We start from the raw sequence: 25,721 nt of genomic DNA on the forward strand, positions 1-25,721 counted from the left end.
TACTTGCAGACAGAGGTACAGCTTCTGAAGGATGCCCTTCCTACAGTGTTGTACCACTCCGGTCAGCAAGCTATCACTGGATTTATAAGTGCTGCATCCCTCACTGTTGATAATGCCCATTTTGATGAACTGACTTTACATAAGGTGAGTGAGTTGCATCATACCACTTGAGATATAAAACACTTCAAAGTTCTGATTCTGGAAAGGGATGTTAAAAAGATTATTAAACCAATGGAAATTTTTTTGAGAATTTGAGGGGATATCACTTTGTAAATGTGGATTCAAGTAGGCATACTTCTTGCATTGCAAACCAGTATGAAACTGGTGTCCTTTATATGGCTAATACTGCTTTATACTGGCTACTAAACATGTGTTATATACATAGGATGTCTATATTTGGTTTCCTGTTTATCGAATGGTTCAGGTGCACAGTTGACTAACTCGTATATTCCTGCACTTTAAGTCGATGTATGTGAGCAAACCAAGGCTGTATGCTGATGATTTAATACATATAACTGGGAACGAAAAACTGTCATGTTGGCCTTCATAATTTTAGACAAAGTAGCAGGCATATCTGTAGATTAGTGGTGGTCAGTGGTAATAATTGTAATAGTAGAGGAAATGGAGTTTAGTGGTTCTGACATATTGGGGTAAAGGAATATAATCAATAGTACGTGGTTGCTTTTGGTTAAGCATTTCACTTTGCAGGTGAATGGCCACTCACTAGACAGCATAACCCGGGAGTTCCTACTAGATGCTGTAGATCAGAATGTACAGGAAAGTTGGCGTGCAAACTACATGGAAGTGGATGTCTTCACCACGCGTGGCAGTCCCATAGCAGGAACGATCTCTGGAGTGCTAACTAGTGGTAGGTTTTCTGCTACATAATGGTCTTGTTTTGATGTAGTTGGGCATAGGAATGGGAAAAGGAACCTAAACTGACCTGACCTGACCTAACCTGACCTAACCTGACCTAACCTAACCTAACCTAGCCTAGCCTAGCCTAGCCTAGCCTAACCTAACCTAACCTAACCTAACCTAACCTAACCTAACCTAACCCAACCTAACCTAACCTAACCCAACCTAACCTAACCTAACCTAACCTAACCTAACCTAACCTAACCCAACCTAACCTAACCTAACCTAACCCAACCTAACCTAACCTAACCTAACCTAACCTAACCTAACCTAACCTAACCCAACCTAACCCAACCCAACCCAACCCAACCCAACCTAACCTAACCTAACCTAACCTAACCTAACCTAACCCAACCTAACCTAACCTAACCCAACCTAACCTAACCCAACCTAACCTAACCCAACCTAACCTAACCTAACCTAACCTAACCTAACCTAACCTAACCTACTGCCTGATGCTCCTACCATTTTGCCGAAAGGGTGGGCTACAGCATAGCTCTCACCATAGGAAAATCTCGGGTTTGATGATTGAGTAGCATGAGTAAAGTTTTGTGTGTAACAAGGAGAGATTGTATGCTTGTGGACAGAATACCAGCAGTCTACATATGGCTGAGACAGAAAGAAAGACGGCTGTCTGGATCGGAGGAGTGCAGCTTGACAACCACTGAAGTGCTGGCTCAGTATGCAGTTATCACTAATCCTCATGATACCTAGGTGGGTAGGATCAGGAGTATCACTTCTTTATCCCATCTTTCACATGCCATACACATCGTTTGTCTATGTAAGTATTTAAACCTTTCAATGCCCTGGTTTTATTTAGCTTATGTGTGTGCCATTTTTTAATTTCTCTAGGTATTGCAGCACAACAAGCCACTTTTCTAAACCCTTGCTACTTTATTTTAGACTGTTTTTTCTTCATTTGTTCATTACAGACTTTCACACATTACTTCACCAAAAAATGCCACTCCCTTTAACATACTTGCATATAACAACCTTTTCTGTGCAAGCCAGTGAATTGCAACAGGCCAATTATGCATGTTAATGCTCAGTCCCTCACATGTATACTCTTGCCCATGTGCAGCTTATTGAATCCAGTATTCCCAGTTACCACTCCTCTTTCAGCAACTGTCAAAGCACTCCCTCGGCCTTTTAAATGTAAAGTGGAACTCCCTTAAATGGGTGTCCATGGCAGTAGTCTCTCCATATCTAGGGAACTCCAGTGCCTCTTCATAGCCTCTATTGCTTCACCCTTAACAGGCCACGTAGAATGCTTCTACCTAATGTTCCTTATTATTACTATTACTTAATGCTCCAGCCTAAATGTTCCTACATACTGCTACCATCTGTTGCTTCTGCCAGTTTGCCAAAAGTCAAGGTTATTGAATGGTGCTCCGCAGGAAAATCGATTACGAATAATGATCTATGCGAGCCAAGTGTTGTATATGACAAGGAGAGATGCATGTTTCTGGACAGAATGCCAGTAGTTTACTTGTGATTGAGGTTTATAAAAGCTATTTTTTATATAATGGAGTTTATACTATCCTCAGCAAAAGGGGGTAGAACACTTCTCTTAAACCTGTGCTCTAGTGCATCTTGATTCTTCCATGCTTTCACATCACTACAATTGTTTCCATAAACTAATTTTTTTTCATTAGACATTTTACCTAATGGGATTGCAAAAGAGCATTGGAAGTCTTTTTCCCAGTACCTTCTGTGGTTGTAAACAACCTTGCCCTTGGATATAATGTCTTGTCTGTCCTCTGCATTTTCATTCTTCAAAAAGTTATTTAGACTTGGATAACATATCCTCCCAACTTTCTTTTTTCACTGGCCTGTTATTCATTTAGACTTGGATAACATATCCTCCCAACTTTCTTTTTTAACTGGCCTGTTATTCAGTAAAAGTGGAGCTTTGTAAGCCTCTTTCCCATTAGTTCCCATGCTTGTCAGTGACCTCACCTCTATGTGTCTGGGCCATAATCTGCACTTGTCTTGGAGCTGAATTACAATAAACAGCGATTGTCAGCACTTGGCAATCTCTTCATATCAGTGTCCTACACTCTTGCATGTTTGAGAGGTAACCACCTTAGAGTTGGACCAAACCCTCTCAAGACCTCATTTGATTAAGGCTACACCCAATTGAACAAGGACTCGTGTGTTCTGACTGATGCCATTAGGGCACATAAAAACTTTCATTCTTGTACTACCAGCAATTTAGAGAGTCCTTTAATTCCAACACCACCACAATATCATTGCTCTCTTCTCTTTCAAGTGCCCTCTGCTCCATCATAACATTTCATTTTCTTGCACAACTGACCTCTAGTCTTCACTCTACTTCTTCCATTGTTACCCTCCCTGCCATTCTCGGTACTTGTCCATCACCTGCGATATCAAGACTCCAGTTACTTTGAGTTCTTTTTCACAGTCATCATCCCAGGTCTTATCCCAAGACAACTTCATGCCTGTAGCATATAACTATTTAAACACACTTACAGCCTGCACATCACTGCTGGATCTATAAGTGTCACTTATTCTGTTGCTTGGCTATTACCAAAATGTGTAAATGAGGTTGATTTTTAATGATGCTGACTTGGTAAGGTAGGAGAGGCAGTTGGATATGAAAAAAGCGTGAACTGGTCTTTTGAAAGGTATGGAGTGGGCCAGTCATCTTCCCAGAACTAAGAGGGAGTGGAACAACTACCATTGATCAGACTGTTAACATCAGGAACCCCTTAGAAGGGAGCTCAGCCAATCAATCCTTGGAGGAATATGTTGCAGCTGTAAGCGAGCTTCAGGTATTTAAAATGAATGTTCTCTTGGTTATTTCCACAAAAAATGGGATGAGGGAGTGGCAAGTCTGATAATGCTCATAATCAAATAATGGTTATACTTCAAAAAAGTCAAAACCTTACTGATCGTACATGAGAATTCTCTTTTATGACAGGATACTGGTTGATTAACCACTTGGTGATACTTGCAGACAGAGGTACAGCTTCTGAAGGATGCCCTTCCTACAGTGTTGTACCACTCCGGTCAGCAAGCTATCACTGGATTTATAAGTGCTGCATCCCTCACTGTTGATAATGCCCATTTTGATGAACTGACTTTACATAAGGTGAGTGAGTTGCATCATACCACTTGAGATATAAAACACTTCAAAGTTCTGATTCTGGAAAGGGATGTTAAAAAGATTATTAAACCAATGGAAATTTTTTTGAGAATTTGAGGGGATATCACTTTGTAAATGTGGATTCAAGTAGGCATACTTCTTGCATTGTAAACCAGTATGAAACTGGTGTCCTTTATATGGCTAATACTGCTTTATACTGGCTACTAAACATGTGTTATATACATAGGATGTCTATATTTGGTTTCCTGTTTATCGAATGGTTCAGGTGCACAGTTGACTAACTCGTATATTCCTGCACTTTAAGTCGATGTATGTGAGCAAACCAAGGCTGTATGCTGATGATTTAATACATATAACTGGGAACGAAAAACTGTCATGTTGGCCTTCATAATTTTAGACAAAGTAGCAGGCATATCTGTAGATTAGTGGTGGTCAGTGGTAATAATTGTAATAGTAGAGGAAATGGAGTTTAGTGGTTCTGACATATTGGGGTAAAGGAATATAATCAATAGTACGTGGTTGCTTTTGGTTAAGCATTTCACTTTGCAGGTGAATGGCCACTCACTAGCCAGCATAACCCGGGAGTTCCTACTAGATGCTGTAGATCAGAATGTACAGGAAAGTTGGCGTGCAAACTACATGGAAGTGGATGTCTTCACCACGCGTGGCAGTCCCATAGCAGGAACGATCTCTGGAGTGCTAACTAGTGGTAGGTTTTCTGCTACATAATGGTCTTGTTTTGATCTAGTTGGGCATAGGAATGGGAAAAGGAACCTAAACTGACCTGACCTGACCTAACCTGACCTAACCTGACCTAACCTAACCTAACCTAGCCTAGCCTAGCCTAGCCTAACCTAACCTAACCTAACCTAACCTAACCTAACCTAACCTAACCCAACCTAACCTAACCTAACCTAACCTAACCCAACCTAACCTAACCTAACCTAACCTAACCTAACCTAACCTAACCTAACCCAACCTAACCTAACCCAACCTAACCTAACCCAACCTAACCTAACCTAACCTAACCTAACCTAACCTAACCTAACCCAACCTAACCTAACCTAACCTAACCCAACCCAACCCAACCCAACCCAACCTAACCTAACCTAACCTAACCTAACCTAACCCAACCCAACCTAACCTAACCTAACCCAACCTAACCTAACCCAACCTAACCTAACCCAACCTAACCTAACCTAACCCAACCTAACCTAACCTAACCTAACCTAACCCAACCCAACCCAACCCAACCTAACCTAACCTAACCTAACCTAACCTAACCTAACCTAACCTAACCTACTGCCTGATGCTCCTACCATTTTGCCGAAAGGGTGGGCTACAGCATAGCTCTCACCATAGGAAAATCTCGGGTTTGATGATTGAGTAGCATGAGTAAAGTTTTGTGTGTAACAAGGAGAGATTGTATGCTTGTGGACAGAATACCAGCAGTCTACATATGGCTGAGACAGAAAGAAAGACGGCTGTCTGGATCGGAGGAGTGCAGCTTGACAACCACTGAAGTGCTGGCTCAGTATGCAGTTATCACTAATCCTCATGATACCTAGGTGGGTAGGATCAGGAGTATCACTTCTTTATCCCATCTTTCACATGCCATACACATCGTTTGTCTATGTAAGTATTTAAACCTTTCAATGCCCTGGTTTTATTTAGCTTATGTGTGTGCCATTTTTTAATTTCTCTAGGTATTGCAGCACAACAAGCCACTTTTCTAAACCCTTGCTACTTTATTTTAGACTGTTTTTTCTTCATTTGTTCATTACAGACTTTCACACATTACTTCACCAAAAAATGCCACTCCCTTTAACATACTTGCATATAACAACCTTTTCTGTGCAAGCCAGTGAATTGCAACAGGCCAATTATGCATGTTAATGCTCAGTCCCTCACATGTATACTCTTGCCCATGTGCAGCTTATTGAATCCAGTATTCCCAGTTACCACTCCTCTTTCAGCAACTGTCAAAGCACTCCCTCGGCCTTTTAAATGTAAAGTGGAACTCCCTTAAATGGGTGTCCATGGCAGTAGTCTCTCCATATCTAGGGAACTCCAGTGCCTCTTCATAGCCTCTATTGCTTCACCCTTAACAGGCCACGTAGAATGCTTCTACCTAATGTTCCTTATTATTACTATTACTTAATGCTCCAGCCTAAATGTTCCTACATACTGCTACCATCTGTTGCTTCTGCCAGTTTGCCAAAAGTCAAGGTTATTGAATGGTGCTCCGCAGGAAAATCGATTACGAATAATGATCTATGCGAGTCAAGTGTTGTATATGACAAGGAGAGATGCATGTTTCTGGACAGAATGCCAGTAGTTTACTTGTGATTGAGGTTTATAAAAGCTATTTTTTATATAATGGAGTTTATACTATCCTCAGCAAAAGGGGGTAGAACACTTCTCTTAAACCTGTGCTCTAGTGCATCTTGATTCTTCCATGCTTTCACATCACTACAATTGTTTCCATAAACTAATTTTTTTTCATTAGACATTTTACCTAATGGGATTGCAAAAGAGCATTGGAAGTCTTTTTCCCAGTACCTTCTGTGGTTGTAAACAACCTTGCCCTTGGATATAATGTCTTGTCTGTCCTCTGCATTTTCATTCTTCAAAAAGTTATTTAGACTTGGATAACATATCCTCCCAACTTTCTTTTTTCACTGGCCTGTTATTCATTTAGACTTGGATAACATATCCTCCCAACTTTCTTTTTTAACTGGCCTGTTATTCAGTAAAAGTGGAGCTTTGTAAGGCTCTTTCCCATTAGTTCCCATGCTTGTCAGTGACCTCACCTCTATGTGTCTGGGCCAGAGGTACAGCTTCTGAAGGATGCCCTCCCTACAGTGTTGTACCACTCCGGCCAGCAAGCTATCACTGGATTTATAAATGCTGCATCCCTCGCTGTTGATAATGCCCATTTTGATGAACTGACTTTACATAAGGTGAGTGAGTTGCATCATACCACTTGAGATATAAAACACTTCAAAGTTCTGATTCTGGAAAGGGATGTTAAAAGATTATTAAACCAATGGAAATTTTTTTGAGAATTTGAGGGGATATCACTTTGTAAATGTGGATTCAAGTAGGCATACTTCTTGCATTGCAAACCAGTATGAAACTGGTGTCCTTTATATGGCTAATACTGCTTTATACTGGCTACTAAACATGTTGTGCTATATACATAGGATGTCTATATTTGGTTTCCTGTTTATCGAATGGATCACGTGCACAGTTGGCTAACTCGTATATTCCTGCACTTTAAGTCGATGTATGTGAGCAAACCAAGGCTGTATGCTCATGATTTAATACATACAACTGGGAACCAAAAACTGTCGTGTTGGCCTTCATAATTTTAGACAAACTAGCAGGCATATCTGTAGATTAGTGGTGTTCAGTGGTAATAATTGTAATAGTAGAGGAAGTGGAGTTTAGTGGTTTTGACATATTGTGGTCAAGGAATATAATCAATAGTACGTGGTTGCTTTTGTTTAAGCATTTCACTTTGCAGGTGAATGGCCACTCGCTAGACAGCATAACTCGGGAGTTCCTGCTAGATGGTGTAGATCAGAATGTACAGGAAAGTTGGCGTGCAAACTACATGGAAGTGGATGTCTTCACCACCCGTGGCAGTCCCATAGCAGGTACGATCTCTGGAGTGCTAACTAGTGGTAGGTTTTCTGCTACATAATGGTCTTGTTTTGATCTAGTTGGGCATAGGAATGGGATAAGGAACCTCTTAATTTTTCCGGAGGAAAGTTCCACTATTTCCTAATATTTTATTTTCTAACCATAAAAGTGATATCAGTGTTAAATGAAGGTGAGCTTGGGATGGGGGCGAGTTGCCTAGGCAAGGTGGTAGAATAGGGTCAGTGCAAGGATTACCTTACTTGATGCTAGAAGCTTTATTGGTTATAGTTGTACACACATGATGACACTCAATATGTCTAGATGGGATGATAAGGGACGTAAATGCAAGTCTTTGAGAGAGGGGTGAGTATGCAGCTTGTGGGGATGAAAGGGCCTGGGAAGCGAGTGTGTTTAATGATGATACAGTACTGGTGGCAGATTCAAGTGAGAAATTGCAGGAGTTGGTGATGAGTTTGGAAAAGTATGTGAAAGGAGAAAGCTGAGTGAATGTTAATAAAAGTAATCCCTACTAGTATGGCATCATAACATAAACCATACTAGTTTGGTTGGGGTCCTTTATAGGTTAAATGAAATTGTAATGCAAATTTGATATGCAGTGCAGACTAACAGGTCTTCCGACAGCAAAAGTGTATGTGCATCCATAGTTTGGGCCATAAAGCTCATTTCTCCAGGAATTGGTAGGTTAGGTGAGGTCGTGTGCCTTGACCTGCCACCTAGTCAAGGTGCCGATAGAAGGGTGCCCTGCTATACGCCCCACATCATTCAGTGGCTAATTAGCACGTCTTTGGTGCACTAATTATAATATGAAAGTTAAACTGTTAGCATTGAGAATAGTTCTCTCTCAATAATCAATTGGTGGTGACAGAGAAGGGACAAAGAGTTGGCAAAATTCAACAAACTTGATAGGCAAACTTAGTGCACCAAATTTAAGTGTGTGTACAGTAATAAATATAGACTGTTTGCTCATTTTCCTTTTTCTATGTATCTTTTCTTGCCACATTCCTTGGGACCACCCAAAATTTCCATGGCTGGGCTACTTAAGAGATAAAAGTGTATTAAAGGGAAAATATTTTTTAACAGATTTTGGTTACAATGAATATACTAGGTAAGGGGAAAACAGGATTGAAAATACTGCCAGTGTCTCTCCTGTATCATACAAGGCAACTACTAATTATAAATGAATAGTAAAGATGTAAATTTCAGAATGAACATTTGCTGCTTTCATTGTTTTTCTTGCACAATATCTTTCATTATTACAGTACTACAATTTGATGTAAATTTCAGGTTGATGACACTTGGTTCATGTTGGTGGCTAATGACTATGATCCTGAAGACTTTCTTGACCCACACACTGTAACATCAGAGGTCTTTGCCTGGAACAGTTTCCCAGAATCGGTAAGGTTAAGTGTTTTTGTTAGTATGTATAATTGAAGGTCAGGTACCTGAGGACTGGTGGAATGCTTGTTCAGTGCCATTGTATAAATGCAAGGGGAACAGAAAGTGAATATTTGAACTAGAATAGAGGAAGTTTGTTTAGGATACCTGGAAAGTTGTAAGAGACTTGTGATATAGGGTAGCACGCACAGAGGATCAGATTGTGGAGGAACAAAGTGGCCTCAGAAGTGGGAGACGCTGTTTCGATCAGGTGCTTGCTTTGAAGAATCTTTGATATACTTAAAGAAAACACTTTGTGTGTGGAATTTATAGATCAGGAGAAAATATATGATGTGGTTGACATGCTTTGTGTATGCTCTGAATGTATGGTGTTGGAGGAAAGCTACAAAAACTAGCTTAGATTTTGTATCAAATGAGTAAGGCATGTGTGTTAAGTGACAGAGAAGGAGTGGTGGTGCCAGGTGGAGGTAGCTGTCATATGTAATGCACCGAGACCACCGTATTATATATTGAACCAGGTCATGTGAAGTGTCTGGGGTAAACCATGGAAAGTTTAGTGGGGCTTGGATGTGCAAAGGGAGCTGTAGTTTTGGTGCATTACACATGACAGCTAGCAGACTGAGTGTGAACGAATGTGGCCTTTGTTGTCTTTTCCTAGCGCTACCTCGCACATGTGCATGGGAAGGAGGTGTTGTTTCATGTGTGGTGGGGTGGCAGTGGGAATGGATGAAGGCAGCAAGTATGAATATGTACATGTGTATGTATGTATATGTTTATATACGTTGAAATGTATAGGTATGTATATGTGCGTGTGTGGGCATTTATGTATATGCATGTGTATGTGGGTGGGTTGGGCCATTCTTTTGTCCGTTTCCTTGTGCTACCTCGCTAACGCGGGAGACAGCGATAAAGCTTAATAAATATATAAAATATTTATTTTTTTTAATCATACTTTGTTGCTGTCTCCCGCATTAGCGAGGTAGTGCAAGGAAACAGACGAGGAAGTCCAACCCACCCTCGTACACATGTAATACATGAACGCCCATACACGCACAAATACATACATGTACATTTCAACATATACATACACAGACGTACATATATGTACATATTCATATATGTACATATATGGAAATGGAGGGAGGAAGAGCAAGAACAAGGACAAGTTGGAAGGATAGAGCGAGATGTAAGAGATGGACATGCAGTCAACAGGCTGGATCAGGGCATGTGAAGCTGTTAGGAGAAACTGTGAATAAGGACATGTAGTTTCTGTGCATTATGCATGAGAGTTAGTGTATGTGAGCAAATGGGGCCATTTTTCCTCTGCTCCTGATGCTGTCTCAGAGTGTGGAGAAATTGTGTACATAAACGATATATATTTTTTTCATATTGTGTATGTCATGTATGCATACTCTTCTTCACAGTTTACTGTAGTGGCAGAATATGTGGCAAACCACACCACCTCTGGGATGTTCATGACATCCAACCTTCCAGTCAAGGAAAGTTTCTTTACGTTAGCTCAGCTTAAGGTTGCTGACCATCCCCACTTTGAAGATAATATAAAGTACACAGCAGGAGTCTTGGTAAATTCTTTCTTTATTCCTAGTAGTGTTAGGGCATACAAATGAAATTCTGAAGTCACAGTCACCAATTTATTTTCATGTGGTAATGAATATCTAAAGCATATTTTAACATACTTTATGACAAAGGATATTAAATTCTTTGCACTTGCCTCTTATCTGGACAAGTATGCCTTTATACTAGTTAAATTGTACAATCAGACTGTAAATTACTTTTAATTCTAAGGTGTCAATATGACAAACTGGAGAAAAATCCTGAAGAAAGCCTTTGCAACTAGTCTCGTATTGCTTTCCTCGTATGGGAATCTGTGGAGCCATCAGTGACACTATACCAGTCTCTTGCCATAATGAATGACCACTTAACCCTACTGAGAGGAGAGCAGAGGTTGAATTCAATTTGATATCAACTGCACTCAGGGTAAAAGCAATTTATGCTGTGATTGTACATTGTTTCTTTACTAAAGTTTAGCAAAAACTTGCGTGGATATGTGTGGGAAAACAAGGGTACATAAAGTTGCAATCATGGTGCATATATAGTATCTTGTGTAGGACTTTGCTCCTGATTAGAAAACCATCCCTTGAGACATGTAGGAATTGCTTAGCCTTTGAGGCCTTAAAAGCTCTCAGCTGGGCAGAGATTAAGTTCATAAAAAAAACCTTGTTACAAAAAAATACTTTAGTTTTGTTCAAGAATGTTGATTCCATTTATAAAATTTAGTTGTGGATATTTACAAAACACATTGTTGCCCACTTAGAACCCTGTTGACAGTATTGTATTGGTTACGGAAGAATTTTGCCTCATTTTTTCCTATGACTTTTATATTAAAAAAGATGGCCAAATTCATCATCCATCCTTACTGACCAGAGGTTTTTTGCATTTTACAAAATGATGTAAGGGAATCTGTATGTGCGCGAAAGTTGAAAACCATTGCAATATGTGAATACTTAAAAATTCCAATTTTCAGGTATACCGATACAATAAAGTGATGAAGAATTTTAAAATGTTCCAACATTTGACTACTTATGGAGTGGTTGACCAGGCAGTGCTTCAATGTGGATAACAGCCTTTATTTGCTCCTTGTTTCCAGTGCTGAAGCCAAGTTGTATGTATATGAATATCACCATCCTGAGGTAAGTTGAATGTTCTGGAAAAATAGAAAAATGTCAGTACCAGTAAATTAACCTTAGTCTCTCCTTTAATGAAACTAATTCCTAACTACATGCCCTGGTTCAATCCATTGACAGCACGTTGACCCTGGTATACCAAGTCATTCCACCAATGCCATCCTCCATCAAGCCACCTCACAACACATATTGTCCTCAAACATTTCATTTCCAACACATCCACCCTCCTCCGCACAACTCAACCTATAGCCCACGCCTCGCAACCATATAACATTGTTGGAACCACTTTTCCTTCAAACATACCCATTTTTCCTCTGAGATGCCATCCTCCAGCACTTCCTCACATTGCCCTCTCCCTCCCTCTCTCATTCCTTCACCAAGGTCTCCACCCTCCACCAATGCCACCCTCCCTCCCTCCTTCACCAAGGTCTCCACCCTCCACCAATGCCACCCTCCCTCCCTCCTTCACCAAGGTGACCACCCTCCATCATCGCTTCACTCCACAAGGGATATGCCTCCAGATTTAGGGCCACACTGGGGTATTTTGACACCAGGATCTTATTGAAGTTTGATACACATAAATCTCCACCATCTTAGGACGGTAGGGTTCAGTGGGTGGAGACTGAACGATGTTGGTGATAGCATTGGAGACACAGTAGGGGTAATAGTGGTAGTGGTGAAGGTCACCAGGGGATTCTCTGATGGGATTAATTCCAGAACAAAAGTGGAAACATGGTCTAGCATTAAACAGCAGATAAATGCAGCTTTCCCCTGCTTTTCAAGAACTGTGGAACAACAGGTTCAGAAGAGGTATCACATTATATCCTCAGGAAAGAATAAGATTGCTACTCATAAGAGGCTCTTCTGTAAAACAGATAAGTAACTTATGAAACTATACCCATTTTGTAAGAGGCTAACAGATAACACTTTCCAGGGTGGAGGACCAGTAGGTCGCTCTTTATGGAGCAGAAATGGAAATAAGACAGTTTCATAGTCTCAATGTGAAATAGGTTAGGCATAAGCTAAGTTGTATGAAAAAGACTTGCATAGGCTAAGTTATTGCCATACAATGCTTGTGAATTTGTCTTAATTGCTGTATGTATTTTTACAGATGGTGGTCCACTACATGATAAGCCTCTGCTTGATCCTGTCACATGCAGTAGCAGGTATTCTTGGTGCTGACAGCCCAAGCATCACAGGAATTTCAGCTACGATTCTGTGACTAATGATTCGTGTGAGGATACCACTAGTTTAGCAGTTTGTATAATATTTTCTTTGTTCACCAGAAGTAACCATTTGTGGCGCTGAAATTTGTATGTACTTATAATTTTTTCACATATGACTTGGCTTAAGTCAAGAGGGCTTTTTATAGTATTATAGAAAAGTATTAAAGTTTAGTAAATCAAATGAGGTTACAATTTAGTTTATATTACAGCCAAAGTTTTAAACTTACATTTTACAATTGATTCCTTTCTCTCCCACAGGCTGCGCACCATGATGATACCTCCACCTCAGTCCTCGCATGAATCCCTGCCTTCAGGTTCAATGCTGATGCATAGGTGTACGTCTACAGACTTGGGACAATCTATCAAAAAAAATATACCTAAAAATTAGAGAACTGCAAAACAAAAGTGCAATCTACTTGCAGTTAAAATTCCTAACCAATAATTTGTCTATTATTTCTTTGAAACAACTTTATAACACATCTCAGATTCACTTATAATTTGCTGATACTCTTATCTCCAAATCATAGTGTGTGGACAAGTTAATGTATTTCTTTACTGGAAAAAAATGTTTACAGAACTGAGTGTTTGATTTCCCTGGTAGAAATAATTCATAACAATCCACAGATTGTTGTGACAAAGGTATGATATGGTTATGAAACATCTTTGGAGTTTGTGATGTCTTTTGTCAAATAAGGAATGTGTACCGTATAATGATTTATTATACTTAGTTGCTGTCTCCCGTGTTAGTGAGGTAGCGCAAGGAAAAAGACAAATGAATGGCCCAACCCACCCACACAGACATACATAAATGTCCACACATGCACACATACATACTTATACATTTCAAAGTCTACATACACAGACATATACACACATTTACATATTCATACTTGATGCCTTCATCCATTTTCGTCGCCACCCTGCCACACGTGAAATAGCACCCCACAATCTCCCCATGCTGTAGCGCCAGGAAAAGACAACATATGCCACATTCGTTCACACTCGGTCTCTAGCTGTCATGTGTAATGCACCAAAACCACAGCTCCCTTTTCACATCCAGGCCCCAAAAAACTTTCCATGGTTTACCCCAGACACTTCACATGCCCTGGTTAAATCCATTGACAGCACATCAACCCCAGTATACCACATCATTCCAATTCACTATTTCTTGCATGCCTTTCACCCTCCTGTATGATCAGGCCCAAATCGCTCAAAATCTTTTTCACTTCATCCTTCCACCTCCAATTTGGTTTCCCACTTCTTGTTCCCTCCACCAATGACACATATCCTCTTTGCCAATTTTTCCTCGCTCATTCTCTCCATAACTACTAAAGAATTCGACACCTTAAAACCCATCCAAAAAAAAAAAATGATAGCTAATCACCAATCCCTCAAACCTACTGAATGCAATAACCTTGCTTTTATTCACATTTACTCTGCTTTCTTCTTTCACACACTTTAGGAAGCTCGGTCACCAACTTCAGCAGTTTCTCACCCGAATCAGCAACCAGCCCTGTATCATCAGCAAACGACAACTGACTTGCTTCCCAAGCCCTCTCATCCACAACAGACTGCATAATTGCCTCTCTCCAAAACTCTTCCATTCTCCTCCCTAACAACCCCATCCATAAACAAATTAAACAACCATGGAGACATCACACACCCCTGCCGCAAACCTACATTCACTGGGAACCAATCACTTTCCTCTCTTCCTACTATTACACATGCCTTATATCCTTGATGAAAACTTTTCATTGCTTCTAACAACTTGCCTCCCACACCATATATTCTTAATACCTTCTACAGAGTATCTCTATCAACTCTTATCTTATGCCTTCTCCAGATCCATAAATGCTACATACAAATCCATTTGCTTTTCTAAGTATTTCTCATATACATTCTTCAAAGCAAACACCTGATCCACACATCCTCTACCACTTCTGAAATCTGATGCTCCGTACATTCCTTTACCCTCTCAATCAATACCCTCCCATATAATTTCCCAGGAATACTCGACAAACTTATACCTCTGTAACTTGAACACTCGCCTTTACCGCCTTTGTATAATGGCACTATGCATGCATTCTCCCAATCCGCAGGGTTTTCACCATACATACAATGAATATCCTTACCAACCAGTCAACAACACAGTCACCCCCTTTTCAATAAATTCCACTGCAATACCATCCAATCCCACCGAATTGCTGGCTTTCAACTCCTACAAAGCTTTAACTACCTCTTCTCTATTCACCAAACCATTCTCCCTGACCCTCTCACTTCGCACACCATCTTGCAAAGCACCCTTTATCTGCCACTCTATCATCAAACACATTCAGCAAACCTTCAAAATACTCACTCTTATCTCCTCACTTCCACTACTTGTTGTTACCTCCCCATTTAGCCCCCTTCACTGATGTTCCCACACGAGTAAACATGCAAGAAAGCGTTTAACGTTACCCATTACAAGCTGTCTGAGAACCATCTTCAGGTCTTAGGTAAAGCATCAAAAGCCAACACTTGCAATAGTAATTACTATCACCAATAAGATCTACAGCACCCACACCACCAGGGAAGACCCTAATCTGCATAAATTCTGTTTTGTCTACCATCTGTCTGTGCAATAACCCTACTTACAGTATATTGTGTTGGTCCACAACGTGATCTTTTCCAGTTGCAATATAACGTAAGGTCATCATCATCACTTAGTTCCGGCGTGATACAGAGCCATGTTCCTTGCTGTAGTACTTTCTATTTCCCGCTACATCTCTGATCTATTCCTCAATCTGTGACCACCTGTCTTCCCGCACAGTCAAGCTGGTATCTTCTGACATACATCCCCTCGTACACACCCCCAGAACAACGGGGCCTAAAAGCTTTCAGCTGAACAAGTGTTCCTGGTCGTCCCAGCCATGTTTGCCTCACTAAGCAAATTCTTAACTGCTTTTGAGGCTTCTCCATCCCTGAGGCATCAACCAGGAATCTGGAAAAAAAAGTAAAAACTTTGATATGTATTATGCAAAATACAAACATGTTTATTATACTTAATCGCCATCTCCTGCATTAGCAAGGTAGCGTAAGGAAACAGACGAGAAGTCCAACCCACCCACATACACATAAATGCACCACATATACATACATATACATTTCAATGTATATATCTGTATAAGAGTGGATGAGCCTTTCTTCGTCTGTTTCCTGGCACTTCTTCGCTGACAAGGTAAACAGCGATTATAATAATATGAGTGTATATGTAATATAGGTAATGTATACATGTATGTATTCATAGTTAAAATAATAAAGTATACGATATAAACAAAGCGACAATTATTCAAACCTTTGTATCTCCATTGTTTTAGTAACTTGGACTAGTGAGCAAGGTTGCAAACATGTCCTTTTCACCATCTTCCTATGTCACTGATGTAATGTAATGCAATAAATATTTGTTTACGGAAGTGTATGTTTTATTTATAGAAATAAGACTCCCTGATAAAAGCCATTATCTTGTCTATCTGACTAAAATCAATATATCAAAAATCAGGATATAAACAAAAAAAACGCTTAAAACTGATTATCTAAAAGATCTAAGATCCACACTTAACTAACTTTAAAAGACCCATTAAATTTAATGATCTGTAACGATAAATATAAACAAAAAAGCATTTTGTTTTGGTCATTTTATAAGTAGTTTACAAAAGCCTATATAAGGTGAGTGGACAGACAGTTACAACCATCCAACCCCTCTGGTGTCTGACCCCAGACTGAGGCTGACCCAGTTCTAAGGGCCTAGGTCAGCAGCTAGATCATGCACTAAATCAAGGGTCGGCACATAAGGCCCTGAAGTGTACAACCTAAGTTCAACACACTTCACAATACAATTATCAATAAACTCACAAATAACACCAGAGCTACTAAATACATTAATTATCTAAAAGAAAAAAAAAAGATTCCAACCACCACAAATAACTGAGTTAATGATTGAAAGTTAAGTTTTATTTTAGTGATCTTATGATTCGTTTTCCTTCTTGGCAAGAAAAAGTGTCTAAGTAAATCATTTTCAAAGCCACTATCTATCTATCTATCTGTCTATCTATCTATGACGCCCTATGACTCCCTTCTGCAACCACCTCCCCCAAAATAAAGATATGTCCACGGAAATAGTCTCCATAACTAGTATACATCAGTGCCACTTTTTAACTTTTAGTGGCTCACCCTTATTTCTGGTCATCATTTCTCATAAGGAACTTTCTTAAGGGAGTTTGGACTGATGTACTAACTGCGTTTTGGCTGTGTTTCGAAGCCTCATTGAGTCAGTTGAATCGGAACAGCTTCGTTCAGGCGAGTCCCGTATTTTCCACTGCTGTACTACAAAAGACGTCTTAAAAATAACTATAAAAGCTTCAGAATTGTACTATTGAGTTACCTTCCTCTTTAAAACGTAATTTCTGGTATAAAAATCCAAGTTCTGTACGTTATTTCATACTTTATGAGACAGGTTCGAACTTCACTGCTTCACACAAGTAAGAAGAGAAAGTATGAAACACTGCCATCTATGTTTTGGATATGGTACTAAAACTGCCACCTATGTTTTGGATATGGTACTATCACAACACTTCATTAAATCGTCATCTTGATATCATTTACAGTTATATAACCATCAAAGACATTGAAAACCATCTTAATTCCACGCCTGGCATCTAATTAAGGACTCTCAACACCATCAGGAGGTTAGAAAACAGATAATTCCTGTATTTCCTCGTGATGTTGAGTTACCAGCTAGCAATTTGACGCCGTGGCCAGGTCGTGCCAGAGTTTCCAGGGACGGTATAAATTCCATGAGCCAAGATGGCCATTTGCTGGTAGGAGCCGCTGACGGGGAGGACCTACGCGTGACACACCGTCCATCAAACCCTTATTTTAAGGTTAGTATATGCAAATTGTTCGAGAAATTTGTTGACCAGATGTAATGTTATGCATAAGGGTCAAAGTGGAGTGTCATAAAGTGTTATTTTTACGGTAATTAGCAGAGATATGGCTGGCTTGACCTACGGTCCTTCTGTTAACCCATGCGGGAAGTGGCACACACACACACACGTGTATATATATATATATATAATATATATATATATATATATATATATATATATATATATATATATATATATATATATATATGCATGCATCTGATCCCGGTTATGAGTTCATTTAAATCAAGTTTGAGGACATTGGAGAGGCTCTGGTGTGTGTGAACCATCGTAATGATCGTTTGGTAGTTTCGTTGTGTTGTTCTGCTGCTAAAACGAAGCGCCAAGTTTATTTTCCACTTGATATTCACACTACACCTCATGTTCGGCCATGGCTCAAGACAGATGTTATCCTAACGAGGATAAAATGGGTCATTTCGACCAACTAAAGCTAAGATAAGGTTTGATGGCCGGACGCCATCTTGTTTCCGACAAGGGCCCAAATGTCATTATTTACGTTATTACTATTACAAAATAACACACCCAATCCTTTCCTATCTTCATCTTGCCGTCGATAATGACCTAATGACCAGAATTACCAGCAAAATGCAATGATATAATAGTGCGGTGATGATGAGGGAATAAAGCCAGTAGAGCAATAATTGTACTTACGTTAACACAGCCATGACGGTTAATGAAGAACAAGTTAATATCTAAGGTTAATGTGTTTAATTACCATGTCATTTTAACGTTAAAATCTAAGGTTAATGCCAAAATAGTAATTTTACCGTCTTACAATAAATAATGGATTCTTATGATGTCGTCTAAGGTCAATTTCGCGTTAAAGATTTAATGTAAATCCTGTGATTATTAGTTTTTCACACTGGGGTCAAGGTTGAGTGTTGCCTTAGTTTGTATATATTGCTACACACAACACAAATGTCAACACATGATCATCATCTCGGGTTCCAGGATGATGATGAGGCGGGCCAGCAACACCAAGGAGTCGACCCCAAGCTGGATCCCAACCTGATCCCTCACACCACTTAACATCCTCGTATATACTCGAGATTATTGACATGACAACACACATCACTTACGTCAATCTGGTTCACGAAGAATTGACACCTCTTTGTTTCCCCGCAGGTCACTGTGACTCCTTGAACCGCCGGCTTCTGGGCTCGAGCACGACTTACACGGAGGAGCACGTCTTGACAGCTTCTCCTCCAGCTCACTAGTGATCAGATCCTGAACCTGTTGACTCGTATAAATAATGTAAGTATAAGAAACAGCATCCGATCCCATGTAACAACATTGGATCTCTTTACTTTGGCTCGGATCCCATTTAATCCGATAGGCTGGTACGTCTTTTGATGTGTGGCGTAGAATGCACCAGGAATGAATAAGGGCAGCATGAATAATGTACATGTGTATATATGTATATGTCTGTGTATGTATATATATGTATATGTTAAACTGTATAGGTATGTATATGTGCATGTGTGGACGTGTATGGCTATACGTGTGTATGTGGGTGGGTTGGGCCATTCTTTCGTCTGTTTCCTTGAGCTACCTCGCTAATGCGGGAGACAGTGACAAAGTATAATAATATAATAATAATATGTAGAGGCATTTGGATGAGTTTTGCAGGGAAATAGTGCAAATGACTGGGAGAAGAATAAAAGAAAGAGGCAGGAGGTCAAGAAAAAGGTGCAAGAAATGAAAAAGAGGGCAAATGAGAAATGGGGTGAGAGAGTATCATTAAATTTTAGGAAGAATAAAAAGATGTTTTGGAAGGAGGTAAATAAAGTGCGTAAGATGAGAGAACAAATGGGAACATCGTTGAAAGGTAATAACAAGTATTGGTGATGTGAGAAGGAGATGGAGTGAGTATTTCGAAGGTTTGTTGAATGTGTTTGATGATAAGAGTGGCAGATATAGGGTGTTTTGGATGAGGTGGTGTGTGAAGTGAGAGGGTTAGGGAGAATGATTTGGTAAACAGAGTAGAGGTAGTAAAAGCTTTGTGGAAGATGAAAGCCAGCAAGACTGCGGGTTTGGATGGTATTGCAGTGGAATTTATTAAAAAAGGAGGTGAATTTGTTGTTGACTGGTTGGTAAATATATTTAAAGTATGTATGACTCATGGTGAGGTGCCTGAGGATTGGCAGAATGCATGCATAGTGCCATTGTACAAAGGCAAAGGAGATAAAGGTGAGTGCTAAAATTACAGAGTATAAGTTTGTTGAGTATTCCTGGGAAATTATATGGGAGGGTATTGATTGAGAGGGTGAAGGCATGTACAGAGCATCAGATTGGGGAAGAGCAGCATGGTTTCAGAAGTGGTAGAGGATGTGTGGATCAGATGTTTGCTTTGAAGAATGTACGTGAGAAATACTTAGAAAAGCAAATGGGATTATTTGGAACAAGTATGCCTTTATACTAGTTAAATTGTACAATCAAACTGTAAATTACTTTTAATTCTAAGGTGTCAATATGACAAACAAGAAAAATCCTGAAGAAAGCCTTTGCAACTAGTCTCGTATTGCTTTCCTTGTATGGGAATCGGTGGAGCCATCAGTGACACTATACCAGTCTCTTGCCATAATGAATGACCACTTAACCCTACTGAGAGGAGAGCAGAGGTTGAATTCAATTTGATATCAACTGCACCCAGGGTAAAAACAATTTATGCTGTGATTGTACATTGTTTCTTTACTAAAGGTAAGCAAAAACTTGCGTGGATATGGTATTGTCTCGTACTTAAAAAGTCTGTAAACTTGTCATGATGACAGTTACCTGTAGTTTACCTAATAATCTGCAAATAGTTTGTGTGGGAAAACAAGGGTACATGAAGTTGCAATCATGGTGCAAATATAGTATCTTGTGTAGGACTTTGCTCCTGATTAGAAAACCTTCCCTTGAGACATGTAGGAATTGCTTAGCCTTTGAGGCCTTAAAAGCTCTCAGCTGGGCAGAGATTAAGTTCATAAAAAAAAGCTTGTTACAAAAAATACTTTAGTTTTGTTCAAGAATGTTGGTTCCATTTATAAAATTTAGTTGTGGATATTTACAAAACACATTGTTGCCCACTTAGAACCCTGTTGACAGTATTGTATTAGTTACGGAAGAATTTTGCCTTATTTTTTCCTATGACTTTTATATTAAAAAAGATGGCCAAATTCATCATCCATCCTTAATGACCAGAGGTTTTTTTGCATTTTACAAAATGATGTAAGGGAATCTGTATGTGCGCGAAAGTTGAAAACCATTGCAATATGTGAATACTTAAAAATTCCAATTTTCAGGTATACCGATACAATAAAGTGACGAAGAATTTTGAAATGTTCCAACATTTGACTGCTTATGGAGTGGTTGACCAGGCAGTGCTTCAATGTGGATAACAGCCTTTATTTGCTCCTTGTTTCCAGTGCTGAAGCCAAGTTGTATGTATATGACTATCACCATCATGAGGTAAGTTGAATGTTCTGGAAAAATAGAAAAATGCCAGTACCAGTAAATTTACCTTAGTCTCTCCTTTAATGAAACTAATTCCTAACTACATGCCCTGGTTCAATCCATTGACTGCATGTCGACCCTAGTATACCAAGTCATTCCACCAATGCCATCCTCCATCAAGCCACCTCACAACACATATTGTCCTCAAACATTTCATTTCCAACACATCCACCCTCCTCCGCACAACTCGACCTATAGCCCACGCCTCGCAACCATATAACATTGTTGGAACCACTTTTCCTTCAAACATACCCATTTTTCCTCTGAGATGCCATCCTCCAGCACTTCCTCACATTGCCCTCTCCCTCCCTCTCTCATTCCTTCACCAAGGTCTCCACCCTCCACCAATGCCACCCTCCCTCCCTCCTTCACCAAGGTGACCACCCTCCATCATCGCTTCACTCCACAAGGGATACGCCTCCAGATTTAGGGCTACACTGGGGTATTTTGACACCAGGATCTTATTGAAGTTTGATACACATAAATCTCTGCCATCTTAGGACGGTAGGGTTCAGTGGGTGGAGACTGAACGATGTTGGTGATAGCATTGGAGACACAGTAGGGGTAATGGTGGTAGTGGTGAAGGTCACCAGGGGATTCTCTGATGGGATTAATTCCAGAACAAAAGTGGAAACATGGTCTAGCATTAAACAGCAGATAAATGCAGCTTTCCCCTGCTTTTCAAGAACTGTGGAACAACAGGTTCAGAAGAGGTATCACAACATTATATCCTCAGGAAAGAATAAGATTGCTACTCATAAGAGGCTCTTCTGTAAAACAGATAAGTAACTTATAAAACTATACCCATTTTGTAAGAGGCTAACAGATAACACTTTCCAGAGTGGAGGACCAGTAGGTCGCTCTTTATGGAGCAAAAATGGAAATAAGACAGTTTCATAGTCTCAATGTGAAATAGGTTAGGCATAAGCTAAGTTGTATGAAAAAGACTTGCATAGGCTAAGTTATTGCCATACAATGATTGTGAATTTGTCTTAATTGCTGTATGTATTTTTACAGATGGTGGTCCACTACATGATAAGCCTCTGCTTGATCCTGTCACATGCAGTAGCAGGTATTCTTGGTGCTGACAGCCCAAGCATCACAGGAATTTCAGCTACGATTCTGTGACTAATGATTTGTGTGAGGATACCACTAGTTTAGCAATTTGTATAATATTTTCTTTGTTCACCAGAAGTAACCATTTGTGGCGCTGAAATTTGTATGTACTTATAATTTTTTCCCATATGACTTGGCTTAAGTCAAGAGGGCTTTTTATAGTATTATAGAAAAGTATTAAAGTTTAGTAAATCAAATGAGGTTACAATTTAGTTCATATTACAACCAAAGTTTTAAACTTACATTTTACAATTGATTCCTTTCTCTCCCACAGGCTGTGCACCATGATGATACCTCCACCTCAGTCCTCGCATGAATCCCTGCCTTCAGGTTCAGTGCTGATGCATAGGCGTACGTCTACAGACTTGGGACAATCTATCAAAAAAAATAGACCTAAAAATTAGAGAACTGCAAAACAAAAGTGCAATCTACTTGCAGTTAAAATTCCTAACCAATAATTCATCTATTATTTCTTTGAAACAACTTTATAACACATCTCAGATTCACTTATAATTTGCTGATACTCTTATCTCCAAATCATAGTGTGTGGACAAGTTAATGTATTTCTTTACTGGAAAAAAATGTTTACAGAACTGAATGTTTGATTTCCCTGGTAGAAATAATTTATTACAATCCACAGATTGTTCTGACAAAGGTATGATATGGTTATGAAACATCTTTGGAGTTTGTGTGATGTCTTTTGTCAAATAAGGAATGTATATCGTATAATGATTTATTATACTTAGTTGCTGTCTCCCGCGTTAGTGAGGAAAAAGACAAATGAATGGCCCAATCCACCCACACAGACATACATAAATGTCCACACATGCACACATACATACTTATACATTTCAAAGTCTACATACACAGACATATACACACATTTACATATTCATACTTGATGCCTTCATCCATTTTCGTCGCCACCCTGCCACACATGAAATAGCACCCCACAATCTCCCCATGCTGTAGCGCCAGGAAAAGACAACATATGCCACATTCGTTCACACTCGGTCTCTAGCTGTCATGTGTAATGCACCAAAACCACAGCTCCCTTTTCACATCCAGGCCCCACAAAACTTTCCATGGTTTACCCCAGACACTTCACATGCCCTGGTTAAATCCATTGACAGCACATCAACCCCAGTATACCACATCATTCCAATTCACTATTTCTTGCACGCCTTTCACCCTCCTGTATGATCAGGCCCAAATCGCTCAAAATCTTTTTCACTTCATCCTTCCACCTCCAATTTGGTTTCCCACTTCTTGTTCCCTCCACCAATGACACATATCCTCTATGCCAATTTTTCCTCGCTCATTCTCTCCATAACTACTAAAGAATTCGACACCTTAAAACCCATCCAAAAAAGAAATGATAGCTAATCACCAATCCCTCAAACCTACTGAATGCAATAACCTTGCTTTTATTCACATTTACTCTGCTTTCTTCTTTCACACACTTTAGGAAGCTCGGTCACCAACTTCAGCAGTTTCTCACCCGAATCAGCAACCAGCCCTGTATCATCAGCAAACGACAACTGACTTGCTTCCCAAGCCCTCTCATCCACAACAGACTGCATAATTGCCTCTCTCCAAAACTCTTCCATTCTCCTCCCTAACAACCCCATCCATAAACAAATTAAACAACCATGGAGACATCACACACCCCTGCCGCAAACCTACATTCACTGGGAACCAATCACTTTCCTCTCTTCCTACTATTACACATGCCTTATATCCTTGATGAAAACTTTTCATTGCTTCTAACAACTTGCCACCCACACCATATATTCTTAATACCTTCTACAGAGTATCTCTATCAACTCTTATCATATGCCTTCTCCAGATCCATAAATGCTACATACAAATCCATTTGCTTTTCTAAGTATTTCTCATATACATTCTTCAAAGCAAACACCTGATCCACACATCCTCTACCACTTCTGAAATCTGATGCTCCGTACATTCCTTTACCCTCTCAATCAATACCCTCCCATATAATTTCCCAGGAATACTCGACAAACTTATACCTCTGTAACTTGAACACTCGCCTTTACCGCCTTTGTATAATGGCACTATGCATGCATTCTCCCAATCCGCAGGGTTTTCACCATACATACAATGAATATCCTTACCAACCAGTCAACAACACAGTCACCCCCTTTTCAATAAATTCCACGGCAATACCATCCAATCCCACCGAATTGCTGGCTTTCAACTCCTACAAAGCTTTAACTACCTCTTCTCTATTCACCAAACCATTCTCCCTGACCCTCTCACTTCGCACACCATCTTGCAAAGCACCTTTATCTGCCACTCTTATCATCAAACACATTCAGCAAACCTTCAAAACTCACTCTTATCTCCTCACTTCCACTACTTGTTGTTACCTCCCCATTTAGCCCCCTTCACTGATGTTCCCACATGAGTAAACATGCAAGAAAGCATTTAACGTTACCCATTACAAGCTGTCTGAGAACCATCTTCAGGTCTTAGGTAAAGCATCAAAAGCCAACACTTGCAATAGTAATTACTATCACCAATAAGATCTACAGCACCCACACCACCAGGGAAGACCCTAATCTGCATAAATTCTGTTTTGTCTACTATCTGTCTGTGCAATAACCCTACTTACAGTAGATTGTGTTGGTCCACAACGTGATCTTTTCCAGTTGCAATATAACGTAAGGTCATCATCATCACTCAGTTCCGGCATGATACAGAGCCATGTTCCTTGCTGTAGTACTTTCTATTTCCCGCTACATCTCTGATCTACTTCTCAATCTGTGACCACCTGTCTTCCTGCACAGTCAAGCTGGTATCTTCTGACATCCATCCCCTCGTACACACCCCCAGAACAACGGGGCCTAAAAGTTTTCAGCTGAACAAGTGTTCCTTGTCGTCCCAGCCATGTTTGCCTCACTAAGCAAATTCTTAACTGCTTTTGAGGCTTCTCCATCCCTGAGGCATCAACCAGGAATCTGGAAAAAAAAGTAAAAACTTTGATATGTATTATGCAAAATACAAACATGTTTATTATACTTAATCGCCATCTCCTGCGTTAGCAAGGTAGCGTAAGGAA

The 25,721-nt window shown here is 39.8% G+C and overlaps 1 protein-coding gene and 1 long non-coding RNA gene across 41 annotated transcripts in view; one reads left to right on the plus strand and one right to left on the minus strand.

The window, feature by feature from the left end:
- Positions 1 to 25,721, plus strand: part of LOC139762987 (uncharacterized) — a 492,364-nt gene that overhangs the window by 138,319 nt on the left and 328,324 nt on the right. Inside the window, exons 3-12 of one of the 33 annotated variants that reach the window (XM_071688537.1) lie at positions 709 to 868; positions 3,567 to 3,713; positions 3,899 to 4,033; positions 4,598 to 4,757; positions 6,881 to 7,011; positions 7,578 to 7,710; positions 9,002 to 9,112; positions 11,658 to 11,823; positions 12,929 to 13,051; positions 13,302 to 13,620. The exons of 20 other annotated variants lie outside the window; for them this stretch is intronic. In XM_071688537.1, the coding sequence (XP_071544638.1) occupies positions 4,688 to 4,757; positions 6,881 to 7,011; positions 7,578 to 7,710; positions 9,002 to 9,006 (339 nt within the window). In that variant the 5' untranslated portion in view covers positions 709 to 868; positions 3,567 to 3,713; positions 3,899 to 4,033; positions 4,598 to 4,687 and the 3' untranslated portion in view covers positions 9,007 to 9,112; positions 11,658 to 11,823; positions 12,929 to 13,051; positions 13,302 to 13,620. Of the gene's footprint in view, positions 1 to 6; positions 145 to 708; positions 869 to 3,566; positions 3,714 to 3,898; positions 4,034 to 4,597; positions 4,758 to 6,880; positions 7,012 to 7,577; positions 7,738 to 9,001; positions 9,113 to 10,536; positions 10,696 to 11,657; positions 13,075 to 13,301; positions 13,621 to 21,309; positions 21,476 to 22,537; positions 22,661 to 22,910; positions 23,230 to 25,721 lie in introns of those variants that run through there. 12 more of the 33 variants (XM_071688520.1, XM_071688535.1, XM_071688536.1 and 9 more) reach the window with 12 other exon arrangements.
- LOC139762991 (uncharacterized) overlaps positions 1 to 25,721 on the minus strand; it is a 97,134-nt gene that overhangs the window by 3,089 nt on the left and 68,324 nt on the right. For 4 of the 8 annotated variants that reach the window (XR_011715983.1, XR_011715981.1, XR_011715976.1 and 1 more), the window contains exons 10-13: positions 22,880 to 23,011; positions 19,105 to 21,489; positions 15,678 to 16,023; positions 13,271 to 13,402 (exon numbers count right to left, since the gene is read on the minus strand). This is a non-coding gene — a long non-coding RNA (uncharacterized lncRNA). Of the gene's footprint in view, positions 1 to 10,750; positions 11,838 to 13,270; positions 13,403 to 15,677; positions 16,024 to 19,104; positions 21,490 to 22,879; positions 23,012 to 25,721 lie in introns of those variants that run through there. The other 4 variants (XR_011715980.1, XR_011715977.1, XR_011715982.1 and 1 more) reach the window with 4 other exon arrangements.

The sequence above is a fragment of the Panulirus ornatus genome, chromosome 45, assembly GCF_036320965.1.
Source record: "Panulirus ornatus isolate Po-2019 chromosome 45, ASM3632096v1, whole genome shotgun sequence".
NCBI lineage: Eukaryota > Metazoa > Arthropoda > Malacostraca > Decapoda > Palinuridae > Panulirus > Panulirus ornatus.